General features: G+C 27.5%; 1 protein-coding gene across 6 annotated transcripts; it reads left to right on the forward strand.

The window, feature by feature from the left end:
• The first annotated feature begins 4431 nt into the window (after nt 1–4431).
• Nucleotides 4432–9798, forward strand: LOC112286421 (uncharacterized). 6 transcript variants are annotated; one of them, XM_090253142.1, is made up of 3 exons: nt 4432–4636; nt 5356–7006; nt 8000–9798. In XM_090253142.1, exon 3 carries the CDS (start codon nt 8126–8128, stop codon nt 9506–9508), a length of 1383 nt encoding a protein of 460 aa, XP_090109268.1. In that variant the 5' UTR covers nt 4432–4636; nt 5356–7006; nt 8000–8125; the 3' UTR covers nt 9509–9798. The 6 variants fall into 6 exon arrangements, with proteins under 6 accessions (XP_090109268.1, XP_024384059.1, XP_024384060.1 ...); XM_024528291.3 differs by lacking the exon at nt 4432–4636 and having other exon boundaries at nt 4856–7006; XM_024528292.3 differs by lacking the exon at nt 4432–4636 and having other exon boundaries at nt 4856–6938.
• The last annotated feature ends 14942 nt before the right edge of the window (nt 9799–24740 follow it).

Genomic DNA, 24740 nt, shown 5'->3' on the forward strand with positions numbered 1-24740 from the left:
TGTCACAAATATGCAACGTTACCAAGTCACAAAGAACTTATTTAATAATTTCAACACAATTGCCTTGTGTTTTTGTACTAATCTTATTAGTTCTTTACAGGTTGTGGGCATAGTCTTAAAAAAGGATATATGAACCTGAGCATGAGTCATATAAAACAGTTGGCTTCATCTTGGATGACAATTCCATTTGAAATCACATCAAAATATTATTTACCAACGTGCATAAAAGAGTAAATGTACCATCATAGATGGTTAAGCTCATTAAGAAATATTATTCTTACAATACTTTGGGCAAAATGAAATCATATGTTCCATTCTTGAGTAGACTATTCAAACTATTATATATATATAATCAAGACATGTGTTTGTTATCCACCAGAACAAACAAGTCCAACAACATAAGAACAGCTGAAGATTCATCAGCAACGGCTGGTAGTAGGTAAGAGAGACACTCACAGTACCACCACTAAGCCCAGAGGCACAGCTCAAGCTTGGGTCAGGAAGATAGATTACTTAAAGATTGAGTAGTCATTGTATTAAGCAGTTGTGAACTAGTGCAGACACAATCAAACTCCAGGTAGAGTAGCCTGGGCTGGAGGCTATGTATATTTAAAGTGTGCAATGAACAAAGTTCATTCCTGAATTGGTGTGTATTACTAGTTTTAGACTTTACAAATTTTGTCTTGTGCTTACTTGTTACCCTGAGAGCTTGAGTAACAATGTTGAAAAAAATAAAAAAATAAAAAAATAAAAATAAAAGAATAAAAAGTAAAATAATATGTGCAGGGTTTTTACAAATTAGTGCTAAGTGAAATTTAGTGAGCTATAATTAGAGTGAATTCCACTAAGATTATCATGTGTTGAAGTAAAAATACAATTATGTACAGAATTATAAAACCTAACCTTCTGAGGAGCATAAAGTACATTACTTTATTGTTTTTTATGTAATATTTAGAAAATAGTAAATGAACATACAGAATTTAAGGCAAATGAAGACATTAAACCCCAACTCATTTGAATTTAAAGAGTATGATAACTTCACAAACAATTGTCATGCACTAATCAAAACTATAACTTTTTTCTTAAAAAATATCATTACAACTTAAAGGTTGCATTTACAATTTATGAAACCAGGTTGAGATACAACAATGAATCCATACAAACCTCAACTATATTTCCTTATTTATAATAGTTGCTATTAGAAAACCATGGTTAATGTAAGTGTACTCATACAGATAATTATTTTTACTTTCTTGTGATTAACATACTAATACAGTTTTAAATTATAGATTAGCTATGTATGTATGTGTACACGAATGCATTTTCTTTGTTATCATTTATACATATGCTTACATCGAATTTGTTTGAACCAACTAATAAAATGTTTATTTTCTGAACCAGTAAATGCATCATTTATTGAAACACAATCAACATGTAATAAGTTTTACGATGCAGTACCGATCATTCAAAACCATCAACTCATCGATCATTTACTGAATACAATAGGAACAGGATTTATGATATGCCATAAACCCCAAAACGCCTTTTTTTCTCCAAAATTTTGAACAGTGCACATCTTCACCAACCTTCACATTGGAAAGCATCCAGCACTTAACTATTAAAATACATAGGAACGTGCATCCGAGAGTGAGATACTGAATATTCACTTACATCAGCACAAAGAAAGGAGCACATATGCACATGTGGAGCTTGAATGTGCTTCGGAAACATGTTGAACACTGTCCAGCATGCGGTTGCGATACACGCAACGAGTCTATAAATGCGACGAGAGGAGAGGTGTGCGCTCGTGTGGGTTCGGGAGTCATTGCACCCGCCGTGACGGGGGAAAAAATCACCTCGCAGTGGGCTTCATCAGTAACATCAGGCGATGGATTTGAGATTGGATAGAACTGAACCACTCGCAGACAAGGAAGAAGCTGGATCTTTGGCAAGCAAAATTAGTCCCTCTCATGACAAGGTGCCCATGCATGAATCACAAGTCCCACAGATTCTGAGCGTTGGGCTGGTCTGGGCACGCACCGTTGCACATGAGCTGCAGCGAGGAGTTCCATGTCCCCCGAACTGAGAATAGCGGATGCGAAGTGCCGAACCATCGCAAATGGGGTCAGAATCGTTTCCTTTATTCCCTGTGAGAAGATTCCCCTCACTCACCGAATAATGCTGTGGAGGGAGAGAGGGACTCGGAGGAATATGGGAGATGGACTCAGCGGTAACCGGATAAAAAGTGAAAATCTTTATAATAAGAAAAAAACGAGTATCGATAAAAGAAATGAAGGGGCGCGTGAGGGGCATTCAAATGGACATCCAGATTATCCAGCAGCGGGGAGAACGACAGCCTTTCTCGCTCTAATTCAGGGCCAGGGGGGGATGGGGATGGTGGGTTGCATGGGAGGGTTGTTCTTGCAAACCGCGTCACTCTCGATTGTCTGCAACAATCCCCCACTTGCCCAACTCATTGGTCAAGGTCCTGCTTCTTCTTCTGCTTCTTCTGCCGCCATTCCTCCTTTTAGCCCAGCGTCGGGGATGTTGGATATTCGGTGCCATGTACCTTTTGCGGGGTTGCGACGTGGTGCCTCTGTCTTGTGAACGGGGACCTGCGTCGCTCGTATTCTTCACAGCGTCGGGGATTGCCTTTCACACGGTGGCTTCTCACACTCACCTTGCGTGCGTCCGTCCGTCCGTTCGTTAATTCCTGTCTTCGTTCGTCACTCTCTCTCTCCGTCGGTGCGTTCGTCTGTCTGTCTGTCTCGAGGGGTTTGCCGTTGCAAGAAAATTCCGGTGGATGCAGTGAGGAAGAGTATATTAAAGCTTCTTTTTTTTTTTTTTTTTTTTTTTTCTTCCCGCATTTTTCTAAGTTTGTCTCGCTTCATTCTCTTCGACCCATGGATAAGGGCAACAACCAAACCTTAGTTACCATCATGGTTGTGATTTCAACGCCATTTACCACAATAATATCCCCTCACAAATTTCATGGCATTTTTGTAACTGTACACATTAGTAGCTTGGAAAAGAATTAGAATGTTACTTAAAGATCCATTCAGACTGTCTCTCAGAAAATCATATCTATTTATATATATATATATATAGTAAGAACTAAAACCATAGGATTATGATGACATCAAATTTCAAGCAATAACTTTACTTTAGCAATGGGTGCATTTTTGCATGTTGGGTGTAACTTTTCAACTACTTGTGTGTCGCTCTGTTTTCAAAAGTTAAAAGTATCCTGTTGTAAGATATCTGGTATGATCGTGATGTCATGTTGTAACCGGCACGGGTATATGCATAATTCAACGTCTTTGTATGAATTTTTGATGTTTACTTTTTATGCTAATAAGAAAGAAAACTGATTCTTGGATATTTTATTCATTTATTTTGTCATTTAGTGCAGCATAGTATTACATTAAAAGATACATATGTGTGTGTGTGGGATATATCTATATATATATATATATATTTATAGAAAATATGAAACCCAACAAACATGTGTTGTTAAAAATGCGTGGGATTGATTATATCTTTGGTTTTTGTGCCAGATTTATATTGTATGTAAACATTCTACTCCATGTAACTGAGCATTGTGAACAAATCACCACTGCCATTTGTCCTTGATTTCTATTTTTTGATACAAAAATTATACTTTATTCCATATCCTTATTAATTTTTGCTAATAATTTCAATTCCAATAGTGCAACTGTAGTTACCAAATTTAAATACGTAATACAGTAAATTCACCACATTAAGTTAGGTGGAATGTCCAAGGCATTAACCTTGACTCTATTATTTGTAAATATAATTGCATGTTGTCTATCTCTCTATCTCTCTCTATATATATGTATGTATAATACCATTACTCATCATTTATTTTCCAACATGGTACTTGTTTTAGTGATATGTAATGTATAACATTATGTAATGGCTGGATATATAATTTCACAATGAAAATCAGATTTGCGTATTAGTTATTTGTCTGTTTCATCTTTGTGAAATATGTTATAAAAGGAGTAGCATGCCATATGTGAAATAAATGCATTGGTGTTATCAGAGCAAGGAGTGCATGTACAAATACATCCTCACCCACCAATCACATTACGGAAGTATTTTGTATTCTCCATTGAAGTCACTCATCTTGGTTTCGACAACGCCTTTGTCACCACAAGAGCAAAAAATAGTGACCATATCGCACTTAACATAATTTACAACAACAACTAACAAACAAACAAACTTTTTACTTGACACGCAAGCATGAACTCAAATCCGTGCATTCTCATTTGTTTCTTTCTCAGTACAACAAAAACCAACGATACACACAATTTTTTTCCTCCAAAAAGCATCACACTTGAGCGGTGATTACAATCGTAACTTACAACTTTCCTGCAGGCTTTGGATACATAAGCGCATAAATAATTATCAAGCAATAGTGAAGTGGGCAAGGCACAGTAGGTTCGCTGAATGTTGTTACTGTGGTGGGGAAGCATTGTGTGTGCAGGAATGCAGAGCTCGGTGTGTTACGGTGCTCGCGTGCGGCACAGCACGCGGTGATGAAATGAGGAGGAGTTGTGTCGAGGAGTGAGCCAATGATGCCGCAAGTGGGTGAGACAGAGTGTGTGATTATGTAAGTTGTGGCCTTTCTGTTACCCAATGGTCGTGAGAGCAAGAAGAATGCCGTCATTTCGGGGCTGGGCGACGCTGGAGCAGGAACCGTGGGTGGGAGATGCGCAGCTGCGCTGCCGAGTCTGCACGCTCGCCCCCACATCGCGTTATTCATTGATCGGTGCTTTGACCCACCTCCAGGTTTAGGTTCGATGAACGTTCGTTCGCCACTGACCGCCGGAATCACCACTCTAGATCCGTTATCAGCCACTGAAAGCGCGGTTCCTCGGGGCTTTTGACAGGATCCCTTTTGCCTTTGCTGCCGTTTACCGCGTGTGGGAACCCTTCGTCGTCGGGATTGGAGAATCGTGAATCGGGATACACTGGACGCGAGGCTTTTTTTTCCTTTTTCTATGTTTTTTGGCCTCCAAGTTTACTTAATTTTGTTTTTTTTCCTCGTCTCGCAACTAGTAGCTTCGGGATTTAACGGGAAGTGTGCTTTATCGTGTCAAGGAAGTAGATGAGGTGAAGTTAGAAACTGAGGATTCACGTTAGCATTGTAGCTGTCCGGGAAGTGCCGATCGGTAGTGCCCACTCATCGTCCTTTGCTGGATTTAGTGAGTACGGTAAGAGTGGATGTTGTCAGCAGGGAGCAACGTTCTTGTGCCAGAGAGCCCATGAGTTATTTAATTATTTAATTATTAATATTTTAATAATGATCATCTGTTGTACTTGCTGCAGGGTTTTAAAGCATGCCTTCACTTGTGGAGCATCCCTTGGACTTTAGGGCATCAAGTGTGTAGTTGTGTCGCAAAGAGCAAATACACAGAGGGTATGCAAGATTGTTTGATCCATGATTAAGCTCCAACTACTAAAAAAATAAGATATGTCACAACGAGAAGCATTTTGTGTTCCTTTGAAGGCCAACAGTAACATAATTGTATAGCGTTCTGCTATCTGCAACGTCGAAGACATTTCGAATGGAGCCAGAGAATTCGTTTTATGATCCATTGCTGACCTTGCTGCCAAAACTACAATCAATTGGAACTACAGGACCACTGTGGTGACCTTTTGGATTGTTGGGGCTTTGAATCTCGCACACTATATCGTGTTGGTCGCAAATATCTCAATGAACGTAGCGGCTCATCCCCAAGCACTGGATTATCAACAAAGAAGAATCCAACTGCGATGGTTCTGTGTCGTTCTATCTCAACCAGCAATAAGATCGGAAGTCCATTACTCTCCAATTGCCAATATGCGACAGTTTTAACCCTTGCATGAATCGAGCCGACTCAACCCGTTTGCATGAGGAAGGTCGAGACAAAACGATCATGTCCCGACCACAACGGATGAGCATGCGTTTCTTCATGGTTTGGTACCAGTAAGTTTTGCTTTTTTCCATAGAGGCAAAAGTGATTCTCTCGCCGCGTTAACCTTCTGAAATATTTAACAGAACCTCAATTCTACAACCTTCAACTGATAATAAGATATCCAAATCTCCTGCCGTCAGAGTCACCGTCTCTGACTTTACCTTCTTGCGCAATGCCTTGAAGTGCTCTTTGTTTCTTTTCAAAATTATGATTGCCCTCTGCCCAATTGGATTCGTTCTTCTTGTCTGCCCTTGCCCACACAACGAAGTTCATTCGAAAATTTCAGGTCTTGCTTTGTTGGAGTGAAGGCAACACATGTTCGTTTCCAAAACTGAAGAATATTACACTTTTCAAAGACGTCTATGTGATCAACTGAGTTCATGAGCTTAATGAGCATGGCGCACTCTTCCAATTGAAATCCAATCACATTTGGTTGTCGACGTACGAGACCTGCAGTTTTCCTCCAACTATAGTAATGGACTCCTACTGTCACAGAAAAATAATATCCTTGCTCTATATTACTAAAAATAGAAGAAGGTCCTCCTTCGGCAAGATTTGCTCAACTCCAGATCACCACCAATATGCACACACAACAGAGTAATTCAGCATGAAAAAACCTTTTGAATCAGCTTCAGTGACGTTTAAAAGTTGCTGTGTTACACAGCAGTGAACAGTTCCTTACATCATACAAATATGTGCGATGATAGCATCGTTCTTCACATTTACAACATCAACGTCAACCTGAATCCTCAAAATTCGAGCATGACTTGAAGCACTCTGTCGAGTTACGTTATTCTAGTGAAGCTCAAATGAAACGATGAAGTTTGTACGCATCATCGACCAGATTAAGCTTGGTCCATTTCGGCGTTGTAATATAATGGGTTAGATTCGGTGCAGATGGTTCTGACTGGGCAAAGGCTTTTCCAAGAACCGACCTGCCAATCATCAGAGATGGTATTTATGTGAGGAAGAATGCATCGTTTCTGGGACGTCGGTGGTTAGCTACCACTCGATACTGAAAGGTTGCATCAGCATTTCGTGGGTTCTAGTCGAAAGCTTCGAATGCTTGTGATTGAAGATTCTTTTCGAATATTTTTAGGTCTTTGAACAAATGGGTATCTGGTCAGGGTTGAGACCTGGGTTTTAGGACGATGGTCGGGTGCCGTTTGCTTTCAGAGGAGCTGCGTGTTTGTTGAGAGACGTAGGTGCTGAGTGTACAACGTCGTCACAATCTCGTAAGGAATTGAATCCTGGCTATGTGTGTGTTGCGGTGCGATGTAGCATTTTTCCCTTGAAGTGTTTCCTGGAGCAAAGAAATGCAGCTTTTTTGAGTAGGAGGTGCGACTGGTGTGCTGGGGCTGATGGGGAAGTGGTTTAGGGTTTTGAGGGCCAACGTGAGTGGAATCTCTTCTCTATGATCTGGTCAATTGAATTTTGACATTGTGTTTGGGAACGAGAGTGTGAGGTGTAGCGGTGTTAAAGACATGTTCTCGTTCTGTAATTTTTTGGTCAGAATTCATTCCATGTTGTGGCTTGTTCGTAATTTAGGGGAATCTGCAGCCATCACGCGCATGCGCACACTGGGGGATGTAATGTCATGGAAGAAATAGACTATTTTAGATGACTTGTTTGCTGTCTTCGATTGAACATTGATAATATAGAGAATGCTTTCTAATGAAGCCAACCTTTTGCCTTGCATATCTTCGCAGTATGTTAATTCCTCCTGATCAATTTCGTTATACTGCATCTTTCTCAGCATAATTTACACTAGTTTTTTTTTTTTTTTTTTTTTTTTTTTTTTTTTTTTTTTTTGTAAAATCCTCCTTTCCATTTTTTAGGATTGTAATGCAGTTTGATGCTTTAGATTATTTTGGTGGCGTGGTGGAGTTTCGTTTGACGTTGGATGATATTTCCATTTCCATTTATATTGGCTATTTAATCTGTATTAGGTTTTTTACTTGTCTCGGGACTTTGAAAATTATTGTCTGAACCACTCCAGTGTGTACTCTTGACAGGTCTAATTTCCCAGAAGTTGGTGACCATCTGATATGTGTTCACTTACGACGGTTGGGTTTCACATGACCGCTGTGAACAGTGAGCATTCTCGGTAGTTCTCATTTAGGGAGGTTGGATTGGAAGTCATGGCACGTAGCGAAGCTGTAGAGAAAGGGAAAGGATCCAAAAATCGACTTGGTTCGAAATTTTTTGGTGTCAGTTCTAACAGTGCCGAGAAGATCCCGCCACTTTCATCACGTCAAAAGTCTTCAAGAAAGAGAGCTTTGGATGAAGTGATCGAAATAGATGCGGAGGATTGTTGTGATGCCAGCACAGAGAAGAGAAACTCTGTCATCAATGGATCATCACGGAAAGTCATTCGTATTGATCCACCAGAGAGGGAAGATGGCCATGATTACAAGGTCGTGGAGGGTCTTGGAACAAAAAATTCCAGGGTTCCGGAATCGAGTATACAAGAATTTGGCAGCAAGCTATCAGACGTATGTGATTCTCAGAAGTCCCAGATTCTCCTAAGCAAGTGGAAAAGATTACCAAAAGTCTTAGATCATCAGAAAAGATCCTCAGATAGGAGTTTAAGAGGAAGTCTTGAAAGCTTCTCTGAAGAAAAAGATCTCCTTGCAAATGATGTAGGACCAAGTTCGGCTGCGGAGGAACGCAAATTTGGAAAGCAGGAGAAAATTAGGGAACATGAACTGATCCGAAAGGTCTTGCGAACCGCTCATTTGGCAGAGGAGAATGAGAGGGCTATTGAACAGGAGGAAGATGCTATTCTGTTGGAGAAAGATACTGTAAGCATTTCGTCAAGGTTGAAGCCGAGAGCTTCGACCGATAGGGACAGAAAAAGAAGAGCTGGCAAGGGAGATGCATCACCACCAAAGCAAGAACAGAAAAAGCCACGCATTGATGTTGTGACAACGGAGGGATCATCTAGGAGTGGTGAGCTAAAAGTAAGAACTAGTCTTACAAACACTTGGAAGCGACTAAAGAGAGAGAATACAAGAAACAGGCCTTCTGCTTCTATAGATATGGGAATAAGTGTTTCAGAGGCTTGGAAACGATTGCGGGAGGAGAAAGTCACTGAGACGTCAGGTAGCTCGTTGAATGGGCGGTCGGACAGTGACTTGTCCATGCGTTCGAGTGACTCGGAATCAGACATGTTCGAGGAGCGATCGAAGAAAGCTCGCTACGACCTTTCATTACCATGCCAAGGTAGAGAACAAGTTTGTAAGATTAGTGAGCCTAAAGAAACTCCCCTCAGAAAAAGGTTACGACAAGGCAGTGAATTCAGGTCCTCAAGTAGCTCTGGAAGCCATGTAGCACACTCTTCTTACCTTCACAATAGAAGGTGGAAAAGGCCCCGGTTTGAGGATTTGATGTCCATGAAAAGTGGGTCCTGGAAAAGGCAAGACAGACAGCTTCAAGAAGCTGCAGAGGATTCCGGAGAGAGTTCTAGAAAAAGGATTCAATGTGATACACCTGAGAAGCCCAGAAAAAAGCAACGGAAGTAGGCATGAATTATTATATTCTGATCTCAAGTTACAACTCCTGTGGTTATCCCTTGGTTCAGAGTGATGAGGAGGTACGATTGTCACTTAGCCACCTCGAAATGCTGGAACAGTCTTGCACTTGTATGTTTGATACTTCTACTATTCGGAAGTTTCACTTCAGATAGCGTCTAGGTTTCGATTTCTTTTCGGCATTGTGACAGTTCGGCAAGAGCTTTTTATCATTTTTGAGGTACAACTTACATTCTTTTGGAAAACATTTAAAAAAAAAAAAACAGAATCACGATGATCAACTTTTGTGTGTATGTGTTCTACTTTTTTACTTGTATTATGTGTATATAGCTCATTGAGGGGTTTGATTCGTGTAATGTTAGTAACAGCCATTTCACCACAGATTGAGTTTTTCAATGAATACTTTTTAAAAATTTGGAAGAGGATATTTTTTTCATAAATCTTTTCTGGGTACACAATGCTATCTTTAAGACTTCAGTGGTGGTGTGAATGAGAACATACACCTAATCCAGAAGTTTAGCTATAAAATCTTCAAATCTAACACCAAATACACCTAGACTTTGATTCTGAAAAGCTTGAGGTAAACTTAGGATGTATAAAAAAGTTTAGCTTTAAAATCTTCAATTCTAACACTAAATATACCTAGAGTTTGATTCTAAAACGCTTAAAGTGAACTTTTGATGTATAAAAATAAAGCTCAAATTCATTCATTAAAGAAATACATTAAGCATAAGATAAAGAAAGGATTGAAATTGGTATTTGTGCATTCAGGACAGCATTGACAAGGCATTGTAAATACTTCGTGATTCTTCTTTTGTCAAGTTTCAAACAATTTTTTGTGAATATTCAAAAAATACAATAAACATATGGAATTCTAAATACAACCAATAAATATTAATATAATTATACATCACAAGTATTAATTTTAACTTTCATTCTAATATTTCTAAATGTGCCTTCAAATAATAAAGATATATTTTGGTTCTAAAATAACTACTTAATCTAGTTAATCAAAGAGATTCATAAAAATTGTTGACTTTATATACATATATATATATATATATATATACATAAATATATAAATACATATACATAAATATATGCATACACATATACATAAATAAATATATACATAAATAAATAAATAAATAAATATATATATAAATATATACATAAATAAATAAATAAATATATAAATATATAAATATATACATATATATAACTATATACATAAATATCTAAACAAATAGAAATACATAAATATATAAATATACACATATACATAAATATATAAATATATACATATACATAAATATATAAATATATACATATACATAAATATATAAATATATACATATACATAAATATATAAATATATACATATACATAAATATATAAATATATACATATACATAAATATATAAATATACACATATACATAAATATATAAATATACACATATACATAAATATATAAATATATACATATACATAAATATATAAATATATATATATATATATACATAAATATATAAATATATACATATACGTAAATATATAAATATATACATATACGAAAATATATAAATATATACATATACATAAATATATAAATATATACATATACATAAATATATAAATATATACATATACATAAATATATAAATATATACATATACATAAATATATAAATATATACATATACATAAATATATAAATATATACATATACATAAATATATAAATATATACATATACATAAATATATAAATATATACATATACATAAATATATAAATATATACATATACATAAATATATAAATAAATACATATACATAAATATATAAATATATACATATACATAAATATATAAATATATACATATACATAAATATATAAATATATACATATACATAAATATATAAATATATACATATACATAAATATATAAATATATACATATACATAAATATATAAATATATACATATAAATAAATATATAAATATATACATATACATAAATATATAAATATATACATATACATAAATATATAAATATATACATATACATAAATATATAAATATATACATATACATAAATATATAAATATATAAATATATACATATACATAAATATATAAATATATACATATACATAAATATATAAATATATACATATACATAAATATATAAATATATACATATACATAAATATATAAATATATACATATACATAAATATATAAATATATAAATATATACATATACATAAATATATAAATATATACATATACATAAATATATAAATATATACATATACATAAATATATAAATATAAACATATACATAAATATATAAATATATACATATACATAAATATATAAATATATACATAAATATATAAATATATACATAAATATATAAATATATACATAAATATATAAATATATACATAAATATATAAATATATACATAAATATATAAATATATACATAAATATATAAATATATACATAAATATATAAATATATACATAAATATATAAATATATACATAAATATATAAATATATACATAAATATAAAAATATATACATAAATATATAAATATATACATAAATACATAAATATATACATAAATATATAAATATATACATAAATATATAAATATACACATAAATATATAAATATATACATAAATATAAAAATATATATATAAATATATAAATATATACATAAATATATAAATATATACATATACATAAATATATAAATATAAACATATACATAAATATATAAAATATATACATAAATATATAAATATATACATAAATATATAAATATATACATAAATATATAAATATATATATAAATATATAAATATATACATAAATATATAAATATATACATAAACATATAAATATATACATAAATATATAAATATATACATAAATATATAAATATATACATAAATATATAAATATATACATAAATATATAAATATATACATAAATATATAAATATATACATGAATATATACATATAAATATATACATATAAATATATACATATAAATATATACATATAAATATATACATATAAATATATACATATATGTAAATATATACATAAATATATACATATAAATATATACATAAATATATACATATAAATATATACATAAATATATACATATAAATATATACATAAATATATACATATAAATATATACATATAAATATATACATAAATATATACATATAAATATATACATAAATATATACATATAAATATATACATATAAATATATACATAAATATATACATATAAATATATACATATAAATATATACATATAAATATATACATAAATATATACATAAATATATACATATAAATATATACATAAATATATACATAAATATATACATATAAATATATACATAAATATATACATATAAATATATACATAAATATATACATATAAATATATACATGTAAATATATACATAAATATATACATATAAATATATACATATAAATATATACATAAATATATACATAAATATATACATATAAATATATACATAAATATATACATATAAATACATACATAAATATATACATAAATATATACATAAATATATACATATAAATATATACATATAAATATATACATAAATATATACATAAATATATACATATAAATATATTCATAAATATATACATATAAATATATTCATAAATATATACATATAAATATATTCATAAATATATACATATAAATATATTCATAAATATATACATATAAATATATTCATAAATATATACATATAAATATATACATATAAATATATACATATAAATATATACATATAAATATATATAAATATAAATATATATAAATATAAATATATATAAATATAAATATATATAAATATAAATATATATAAATATAAATATATATAAATATAAATATATATAAATATAAATATATATAAATATAAATATATATAAATATAAATATATATAAATATAAATATATATAAATATAAATATATATAAATATAAATATATATAAATATAAATATATATAAATATAAATATATATAAATATAAATATATATAAATATATATAAATATAAATATATATAAATATAAATATATATAAATATAAATATATATAAATATAAATATATACAAATATAAATATATATAAATATAAATATATATAAATATAAATATATATAAATATAAATATATATAAATATAAATATATATAAATATAAATATATATAAATATAAATATATATAAATATAAATATATATAAATATAAATATATATAAATATAAATATATATAAATATAAATATATATAAATATAAATATATATAAATATAAATATATATAAATATAAATATATATAAATATAAATATATATAAATATAAATATATATAAATATGAATATATATAAATATGAATATATATAAATATGAATATATATAAATATAAATATATATAAATATAAATATATATAAATATAAATATATATAAATATAAATATATATAAATATAAATATATATAAATATAAATATATATAAATATAAATATATATAAATATAAATATATATAAATATAAATATATATAAATATGAATATATATAAATATGAATATATATAAATATGAATATATATAAATATAAATATATATAAATATAAATATATATAAATATAAATATATATAAATATAAATATATATAAATATAAATATATATAAATATAAATATATATAAATATAAATATATATAAATATAAATATATATAAATATAAATCTATATAAATATAAATATATTTAAATATAAATATATATAAATATAAATATATTTAAATATAAATATATATAAATATAAATATATTTAAATATAAATATATATAAATATAAATATATACAAATATAAATATATATAAATATAAATATATATAAATATAAATATATATAAATATAAATATATATAAATATAAATATATATAAATATAAATATATATAAATATATATAAATATAAATATATATAAATATAAATATATATAAATATAAATATATATAAATATAAATATATATAAATATATATAAATATAAATATATATAAATATAAATATATATAAATATAAATATATATAAATATAAATATATATAAATATAAATATATATAAATATAAATATATATAAATATAAATATATATAAATATATATAAATATAAATATATATAAATATAAATATATATAAATATAAATATATATAAATATAAATATATATAAATATAAATATATATAAATATAAATATATATAAATATAAATATATATAAATATAAATATATATAAATATAAATATATATAAATATAAATATGTATAAATATAAATATATATAAATATAAATATATATAAATATATAAATATATACATATAAATATATATAAATATGTAAATATATAAATATAAATATATATAAATATATAAATATTTACATATAAATATATATAAATATATAAATATATACATATAAATATATATAAATATATAAATATATACATATAAATATATATAAATATATAAATATATACATATATAAATATATAAATATATACATATAAATATATATAAATATATAAATATATACATATAAATATATATAAATATATAAATATATACATATAAATATATATAAATATATAAATATATACATATAAATATATATAAATATATAAATATATACATATAAATATATATAAATATATAAATATATACATATAAATATATATAAATATATAAATATATACATATAAATATATATAAATATATAAATATTTACATATAAATATATATAAATATATAAATATATACATATAAATATATATAAATATATAAATATATACATATAAATATATATAAATATATAAATATATACATATAAATATATATAAATATATAAATATATACATATAAATATATATAAATATATAAATATATAAATATATACATATAAATATATATAAATATATAAATATATACATATAAATATATATAAATATATAAATATATACATATAAATATATATAAATATATAAATATATACATGTAAATATATATAAATATATAAATATATAAATATATACATATAAATATATATAAATATATAAATATATAAATATATACATATAAATATATATAAATATATAAATATATAAATATATACATATAAATATATATAAATATATAAATATATACATATAAATATATATAAATATATACATATAAATATATATAAATATAAGTATATACATATAAATAAATATATATATACATAAATATAAAAGTCTCCATAGAAATATCTATATATATATTTACATATTTATTTATTTTTATATACATGTTTAAATTAAATGTTAGTATGGCAGACCAATTGTTGTGGTAATAGTTCCTTTGGAGCACTCAATATCACTTACGACACACAAATTTACAAGTTTGTTTTGTTTATAGACCTTCTTCAACATATAATTAGAGATTAACTAGTTGACATCTTTAAGGATGCCATGACAAGGAGCTTCGATTGACAATTGACAGGGTACACATCTTTTTGTAAGAAAATTGTGCCACATTCTCCTTATGTATATTCGCAATACAAAACTTTATGCACTAGTATATGCCATGTAAAGAAGTTTGCTCAATCTTAGATAATGCCTAAGGATGTAATGTATGCTTTTAGCTGTAGAGATTATTAAATTAGCAAAGTAGCAAATCTTGTTTGCCTAAGCAGTAAGAAACATTTCCTTGTACACATCAATCTATGTATTCTTAATATTTGTAATTACATTAAAAAAATTGACATTCCAAATTTCTATAAAGACATTCCATTGTGCTTCAAACTTTTCCTTGGAATGTGCAAATGCTATTAAGTACTGACTTTGCAAAAACACTTGCCATTGCTCATTAGTAAAGTCTTAGTTGTAATTTTTCACAACATTCTTATTAATATGTTAGAGACATAGAAAAATATTTGCAAATGGAAATATCTCTTTTATTACATTGATTAAGGTCAATTCACAATCACAACAAAGATTTTAAGCAAAGGTACCTCATTTAACAATTATTAATCCATTTAAATGTTGTTATGCAGTTAGACAATTATATGGTGAAAGTAGAAAGGAAAGATTTTATTACAGAGGAGTTTAAATGTAAAATACTTTAGCAAATTTTCTTATAAATATAGATAATAGACAAAGAGTTAGCAAACAAAAATTAATAAATGTTAATATTAACTTCTTGAAGAAGAGATTTTTTTTTTTTTTTTTTTTTTTTTTTTTTTTTTTTTACTTTATTAAAGCTTAAATAAGCTAAATCAAAGTAAATAAGATAAATAATTACTAAAAGAATTTTTAGAAAGGGCTAATAATAGATCTTAGCAAAAATTACCTCAAAATATGAAGAATTGATATCCAATGAAGACCAACTATGAATCAAGGTCAATATTAGATCTTGAATTATAAAATTATATACTAATGGCAATTTTAGGGTTCTTTGATTGATTGGAGAGCAAAGTTTGAGAATAGACTTAGAAAAAAAATTTAAATTTTATTTCATGTGATTAGAAGGTATATTGAGGTTTTGAAGACTTTTCAAAGTGGAAGATGTATTTAGTGGGTTTGGATTTTGAGAAATAAAAAGAATATCACAAATTTAAGGATCATATTAGTTTATAGAATATTTATGGATAAAATTATTTTAATCTATATATATATATATATATATATATATATATATATATATTTATTTATTTTTAATGTAGTTGAAAAATTTGATATTAACCAAACAATTAAAATGATGGTTATGAGAATTTTTGTGGATTATAGGCTTGAATATTGATATCAAGGATTACTTAGGATTTTTACAATTTTGCAATATCAACCAATTTGATTTAAACATAAATTGGTAAGAATAATTAGATTTAAAAATCTACACATCAGCCAATTCGTAAAGTAATTGAATAGTTTAAGAAGAAGAAATTGTTGTTAGAAGATCAACTTACAAGTTGAAGTAGGAGGTGGTATTAAGGACAGTAACTCCATGAAAGTAAATAAATAAGTGAGGCTTTTCAAAGTAGTATGATAAAATAGAAAAAAGAAAGTATGTATATTAAAAATAAAATTTGAATGGCTATTTTCAAAAGACAAGGAAACTATAGATTCTTGAAACTAGACTAGAAGTAAAAAATGAGTTGATAAGAGTGAAGAAAGCTTTATTCTTGCCTCTATATATACTGTCTACCTAGAAAGCATATAATGACATTCTGTAGGACCTTCAAAGCATGTTAACTTTGTACAATACTTATCTTAACTTGTAAGGCAAGTTTTCTATATGGATGCCACATAGTTAGCTTATTTTGCAAGCTATCAACACATGTAGTATGTGGTTAACTTGCTGATCAAGTTTCTAACCTAATAATCAATTACAAATATATATTAAGTCAAAAAAAAATCTATGAAGCTTTTAAGAAGCTTATCTAGAAGATATTATGAAATTAATCTATTTTTATTTACTTCTATCTATTCATATTATTTAAGTAACAATTATAATAAATATATGTCCATGATATTATCTCCCTTTTTAGACACAAGTTCTATAAAAAGTACTGATTACATGTTGAAGAAGTCTAAGATGTGATAAATTATATTTGCCACATACTCTGATCTTTATTTATTTTAAAGGTAATTGATAGGTCTTTAACCATTGATAATGTCTCATTCCAGGGCAAAAAGATTACCTTATTATTTGATCATTATTGAAACCTTCATAACTTCTTTTTAATAAAATATTTATAATACCATAAATAATTATTCCTACCTCCAATAAAATCATCAAATATTGAGACTTTTTTTTTTTCAAGTTGTGATATTAAATGCATTGTATCATGCCATCTATTTTGAGAAGAACATGTCATTCTTGTAGGTCTTCATTCCTATTACGTCGTCTTAAAGGTTGTGGTAATCACAATATCTCATCCAATTAGTTAGCAAATGATGGCTCTTGAGTTGAATCTATTAGCTATTGATTATCTACCTCGTTAATGCTATAGTTATATAAAAAGTAAAAACAAGGATAAAAAATAGAATGTAATCTTTTCTAAAATTATATTTTTTTTATAATAAAGGTTTGCTATCCTTCATCTTAGTTTTTATTGATGTCATTGATTAAAAGTTTTGATTAAAAGTTTTGACCTTCTTTCTTGCATTTGTAAGATATTTCGCTAACTCCCATGTGCATTCACTAATATTGTATTTGTGCCAATGAATAAGATATTCCAACCTATGTCAATTTTGCCTTGAGTCTAAGATTTCTTCTATCTCAAATTCTTTATTATTATCCACTTTTATTGGAAGCAGTGGTGCTTGTATTTTTCTCAAGATATTCATTCTCTTATATGGTTCCAAAAAAGATATGTGAAATACAAGATGATTTTTTATAGACTCCGGTAGATATAATCAATAAGAAATTGAATTGACTTATTCACAAATAGAAAATGATTGAAGTCTATGGTAATCCAACTTGTCACAAGAGTGAATAGTTTTAATGTTATAATAAAGTAATCATTATCTTATCATCAACATGGAAATGAGATTATTCCTTATAATAGGTATTAATCTTGCTCTTTTGTTGTTCTTGAGCCTCTTTTAGTCACACCTTCATTATTGTATGTAGTTGAAATAAATAATTTGTCAAATATTTTGCCACACAATTATTAACTTTTAAAAAATCAAAAATATAAAGTTATGGATAATAGCCATAATTAGTAAAAAAATATATTTATTGTATAGAAGAATGTATCATATTATTATAAGTAAACTTTACCAATGGCCAAAAGAGTTATCCAATCATCTTGTTGGTAGTTGATGATACACGTTAGATACTACTCCAAAACTTGATTTACATCCTTTATTTGTCCATCAATTTGAAGATTAAAAGTCAAAAATAGATTTATGTCCATATTTAAAATCTTAAAAAGTATTTTCTAAAATCTTGATACAAAGTAAATTCTTCTATTCAATATAATATTCATAGACAATCCATGATATCAATAGATGTTGTTAAGAAAAAACTTGGATGTTGTTCTACTTGTGATAGATTTTGTACATAATACAAAATGTGCCATCTTCGTGAAATAATATACTATTATAAATATATAGTCATAAGAAATTAAGATTGGAAGATTTGTAAAATTCATAGAAACAAAAGACTATGATTGTTTTAGAATGGATAGTAGTTGAAAAAGTCCATAAATTTAATGATAAGAAGTTTTTGTTTTTAATCAAATATCACGAGATTATACAAAATCTTTGATTGCCTTTTATATTTGGAATTACTGAAAATCTTTAGATATTAGTTCCAAAGTCTTATTATATCCAAAATATCTTGATGTTGGAAAGTCATGATGAGCTTAAAGAATACATTATCAAGTTTGACCTTCTATAACATATAAACACCTCTCAAAATATAGTAGATTGTTCTTGAATTCAAACTTAGAAGTATTATGAGACTTTGAAGGATTTTTTTAATATCACAAATGAAAAGAATAAAAGACATATTTGATTGAATTTACTAAATAAAAATTGAGTCAAAAATTAATGTTAATTTCATTGCTCAGAGATAAAGATGCTCTAGCTTTAAGTTAATTATTTGCTGTTGACAAAAAAGAACAGCATTTCCTTTGTTTATTATAAAATAAGATCATCTAAAGAGTGCGTCTAATAAACCTTCTTGTTTTTTTTAGTTGATAAAGAATCTTGAATTTAAATCTTCAGAAAGACATGCCAATAAAAAATGGCTTAAAAAAATTGAAGAGATGTAAGATTGGTATAAAAACAAAATTTATCATTAAAGCTTTAAATATTGCTTTTACTTCTTGATTCCATTAAAATTTGTCTTTATAAGTTAAATGTGTGAGTGAAATTACAATTTAAAAGAAGTCTTTGATAAAGATTCAATAGTAGTTAGAAAATTCTAAAAAATATTAGACATCTCTTATTATTTTTGAAATCTTTCAATCTATAATAGTTTGAATTTTCTTAGGATCTATCATAATTCTATCATTTGAAATGATATATTTTAAGAAGTTAACTTGAGTAGTGTAAAATATATACTTTTCTATTTTAGCATAGAATCTTGTAGCTCTTAGTTTTTGTAATACATAATAAACATAAAGTTCATGTTCTTTTGTATTTTTAAAATAGATTAAGATGTTTAAATAATAAACAACAAAATCATCTAAAAATTCTCAAAAGACATCATTTATTAGATTTTGGAAAGTTGCTAGTCCAATATTCAATATATTCTTTAAATTTAGCCAATCTATTTTGTGATAAACTATAAATTGATCCAAATGGTGATTGAATTCTTTCTTAAAGGTCAATTGAGTAGTCATAGGGATGATGATTAAGAAGAGTATTTAAATTCTTTTTTTCAAATATATCTTAAAAATCTTGATATTGGCTTAGAATTTCATTTGAAGTCTTTTTATTATTAAAAATAGAAGTGGTATAGATAAAAGAAGGCGATGCTTCTTTTGCAGCATGTAAGAAAGTTCTTATACTTACAAATATATGTTTATTTTTATTAGAATTATAACTTTTTATTTGATTAATTACACTCTTAGTTATATTTAAAAAAAATGAAGACTACAAGAAATTCAATATATTCAATGATTGTATTATTTTAATAACAAAAAATCTAAAATGACTAGATAAAAAAGAGATTTAATGATATTAAATACCACAAAGCTACTATGATCATAAATTACTATTTTTGGAAGAAATGTTCTATAAATAATATCTCCAAAGAATAATAGACAATCATCTATGACTTCTACATGATTTTTTTTTTTTTTTTCTTTACTAAAATTATGTTATGTCTTTTAATAAATCCTTCATCTAAAAAACAAGCTAAGGCTCCTAAATCTGGTAAGACAGAGGCTTTGTAATATTTAGATCCTAAATTAAGATCTATTGTAAAACAAAGAGATGATTTTTGAGGAGAAAATAGGACCTTCAATAGATGTTGTGCAAGGTTCCAGCCACTTGGTGTTGTATTACGTGAAGTCTTACTTAAGAGTAAGCTGGGCACTTGGCTATGAAAGATAAAAGGAATTTACAACAACAAGTCCTAACAACCTTAATAAAATCATATAAAAATTATCATAGAAGCTTAACAAATATAATCAAGCATCAATTAAGTTTAATTACTATTATTTTATTTTATTATTATTATTTTATTATTATTTTTGAAATAAATTATAAAAAAACTTAAGAAAATCCTAAAAAAATCTAAAAAATCTTAAAGAAAGCCTAAAGAAATTTAAAAGAATCTTAAAAGAATCTTAAAAGAATCTTAAAGAATCCTAAAGAAATCCTAAAGAAACCTTGAAGAAATCCTAAAAAAACCTAAAAAATCCTAAGCAAAACCAAATCCTAACTAAATTCTAATCTTAATCAAATCTTAATCAATTTTTTAAATCTCAAACAAATTTCTAACAACCTTAGAACAGATTTTGAAATTTAATAATTAATATTTGAACCATTGATTTTAACTCAATTTTTGCATATTTTTCATTAATTAAATTAATAATAAGTTTTTTTTTTTTTTTTTTTTTTTTTTTTTTGAAAAAAATCAAAATTACCAAACAGATAATAATCTCAAAAATGAATTGGGTGTCGATCGGCCTCTTTTTCCAACCTTGATGCTAATCTCTCAAAGCTAATTACTCTTGATTGATCTATTACTTTTCTTCCAAAATTTACATACTTATTAGAAATCAAGCTGACTACTTCTATGAAAAAAATTACTTCAATTTAATTAATGGATTGATAGATATGTAAGAAAACCTCACAAGTCTTCAAAACGCTGAATTTTGAGACTATAACCTACAAAGACTTTCATGCTTTTTAATCTAACTATTCAATCAAATCCAAATTCACAACACTTATCAAGTACAACTATATCCACAAACCCAAAAAACTTCACTTATAGATCTATTACCAAATTCCTAAAATTTCCTAAAACATCAATCCTATTTTATTTTCTAAAATATCAGAATCACTAAAAACAATACCAACTTTGTAAAGCTCTTACAAAGATATTATCGACTTAAATCTCTCAAAATTAGTACTTACAAAAATCTTATTAAGTCTCCTCTCAAATCCCACTTTCCGATCACCAAGAAAACTCCAAAATCATTGTTGAGGCTTGATTTTGTGCCTTGGGATCTGATGTCGACCTTGGTTGGTAACTAGTCTTCTTTGGATATCAATTTTTGTCCCTTTTGAGGTTAATTCAGTTAAAACCAACTTCTCACTCCCTCTTACATATGCCTATATCTTTTATTTTTCTAATCTACCTTATTTTGCCTTATTTATGGCCCTACCAAGTAAGTAGTATTGACTATTTTAAAATGGCAATATAACTACTAAAAATTTTATTATCTTCCTATCTTTTATCCATATTTTTTTTACTTTATCTTTTAACTTGGCTCTTCTATAATAAGACCAATATTATTATCTTTCACCATATTGTCATGTTACAATACAACAACGGTCCCTATTGTAATAGGACTAACTCATTATTTGATATATTGTCTATGTTGATAGTTATATTTCTTATTTAATGATTGCATTGCTTCTTTAGACAATGTTGAGTAGTCTCACGGCCATAATCATGTAAGCTAATAATTACATATAGAAATAGGTAGAAGTAAGTAAAAGTAGATAAAAGTAAGTTAATTCTATAATATTTAATATAGAAGCTTCTTAGAAACTTCTTAGACGCTGCTTTGACTTCATAGGTGTCTTTAATTGACTTTTTGGATTAGAAACGTAGTCAACAAGTTGGCCATGTGCCACACATGTTGTTAGCTTGAAGATCAAGCTAACTATGTGGCCCACACGTAGAAAAACTTGCCTTGTAAGTCAAGGCATGTGTCCTACAAAGTCAACACATATTGGAGGTCCTATAGAACGTCGCCACGTAGCCCCTAGTTAGATAGTATATATAGAGACAAGGATGAAGGCTTCTTCACTCTTGTCAACTCCTTTCTTGCTTCTAGTCCAGGTTCAAGAGTCTTTAGTTTCTTGTCTTATGGCAATAGCCATTCCAGTTTCCTTTTAATATACCTACTTGTTTGTATTTTGACTTATTATATCGAGATAGCCTTTTTGTGTATATTTTCCCTCATCGAGTCTTTGTCCTCGACAGATTGACAAGAGTACACTTACAATATCAGAGCTTTGTTTTTCTTGAGTGAGAGTGGATTATCCCTTTCTCTTGACAAGACATAAGCATATTAGAAGTTTGCGGATTACCCACTTCTAAACTGATATTGTTCTTAGTATCTTCTTTGTTATTAAGTCTTTCTTTTCTTTTGTCTTGAGCAGTATCAAACAAATTTTTCTTCTTAGTGTCATTATGGCAGAGCTTGTTGAAATGAAGAGTGCAATGGCACAAATGCAAGAGCAAATGAGGGAGTTAATGCTTGCGATGCATCAATTCAATTCACCAACACAGTAAAGAACAAGAATAGCAGAAAGTGGGGATATAGAGATGATCGGAGCTGCTTCAACATCTACAACAAATCACGTTCCTTCTCCAATTGTACAACACCCTGTAAGCACTAGAGAACCAAGAATTGCCTTACCCGAGAAATTTGATGGTATGAGATCTAAGTTTCGAGGGTTCATCAATCAAGTACAATTGGCAATTGAACTTCAACCGCAAAGCTATCCAACTCCAGGATCACAAGTCAGGTTTATTGGCACTCTACTTTCTGGTTCTGCATTATCGTGGTTTTTGTCTTTTCTTGAACAATGAAATCCAATATTGGACAATTTGGAAGTTTTTTTGGCAGAGTTTCGATCTATGTATGGTGAACACGATGCAATTCGTGTTGCAACAAATAAGATCCGAATTATGCGACAAGGAAATCGCTCAGTAACAGTGTATGCTTCACAATTTTGATAACTTACAATTGACATCAAGTGGGATGATGCTGCACTCATCAGTCAATTTCTTTATGGATTGCAATACGAAGTAAAGAAATTGATGCTCAACTTACCTGATCCTCAAACTTTGAGTCAAGCAATCGATTTTGCGGTAAAATGTGATAATCGACTTTTTGAATTTCGATCT

The sequence above is a fragment of the Physcomitrium patens genome, chromosome 9 (genome assembly GCF_059467195.1).
Source record: "Physcomitrium patens ecotype Gransden chromosome 9, ASM5946719v1, whole genome shotgun sequence".
In the NCBI taxonomy this organism is placed as follows: Eukaryota; Viridiplantae; Streptophyta; class Bryopsida; order Funariales; family Funariaceae; genus Physcomitrium; species Physcomitrium patens.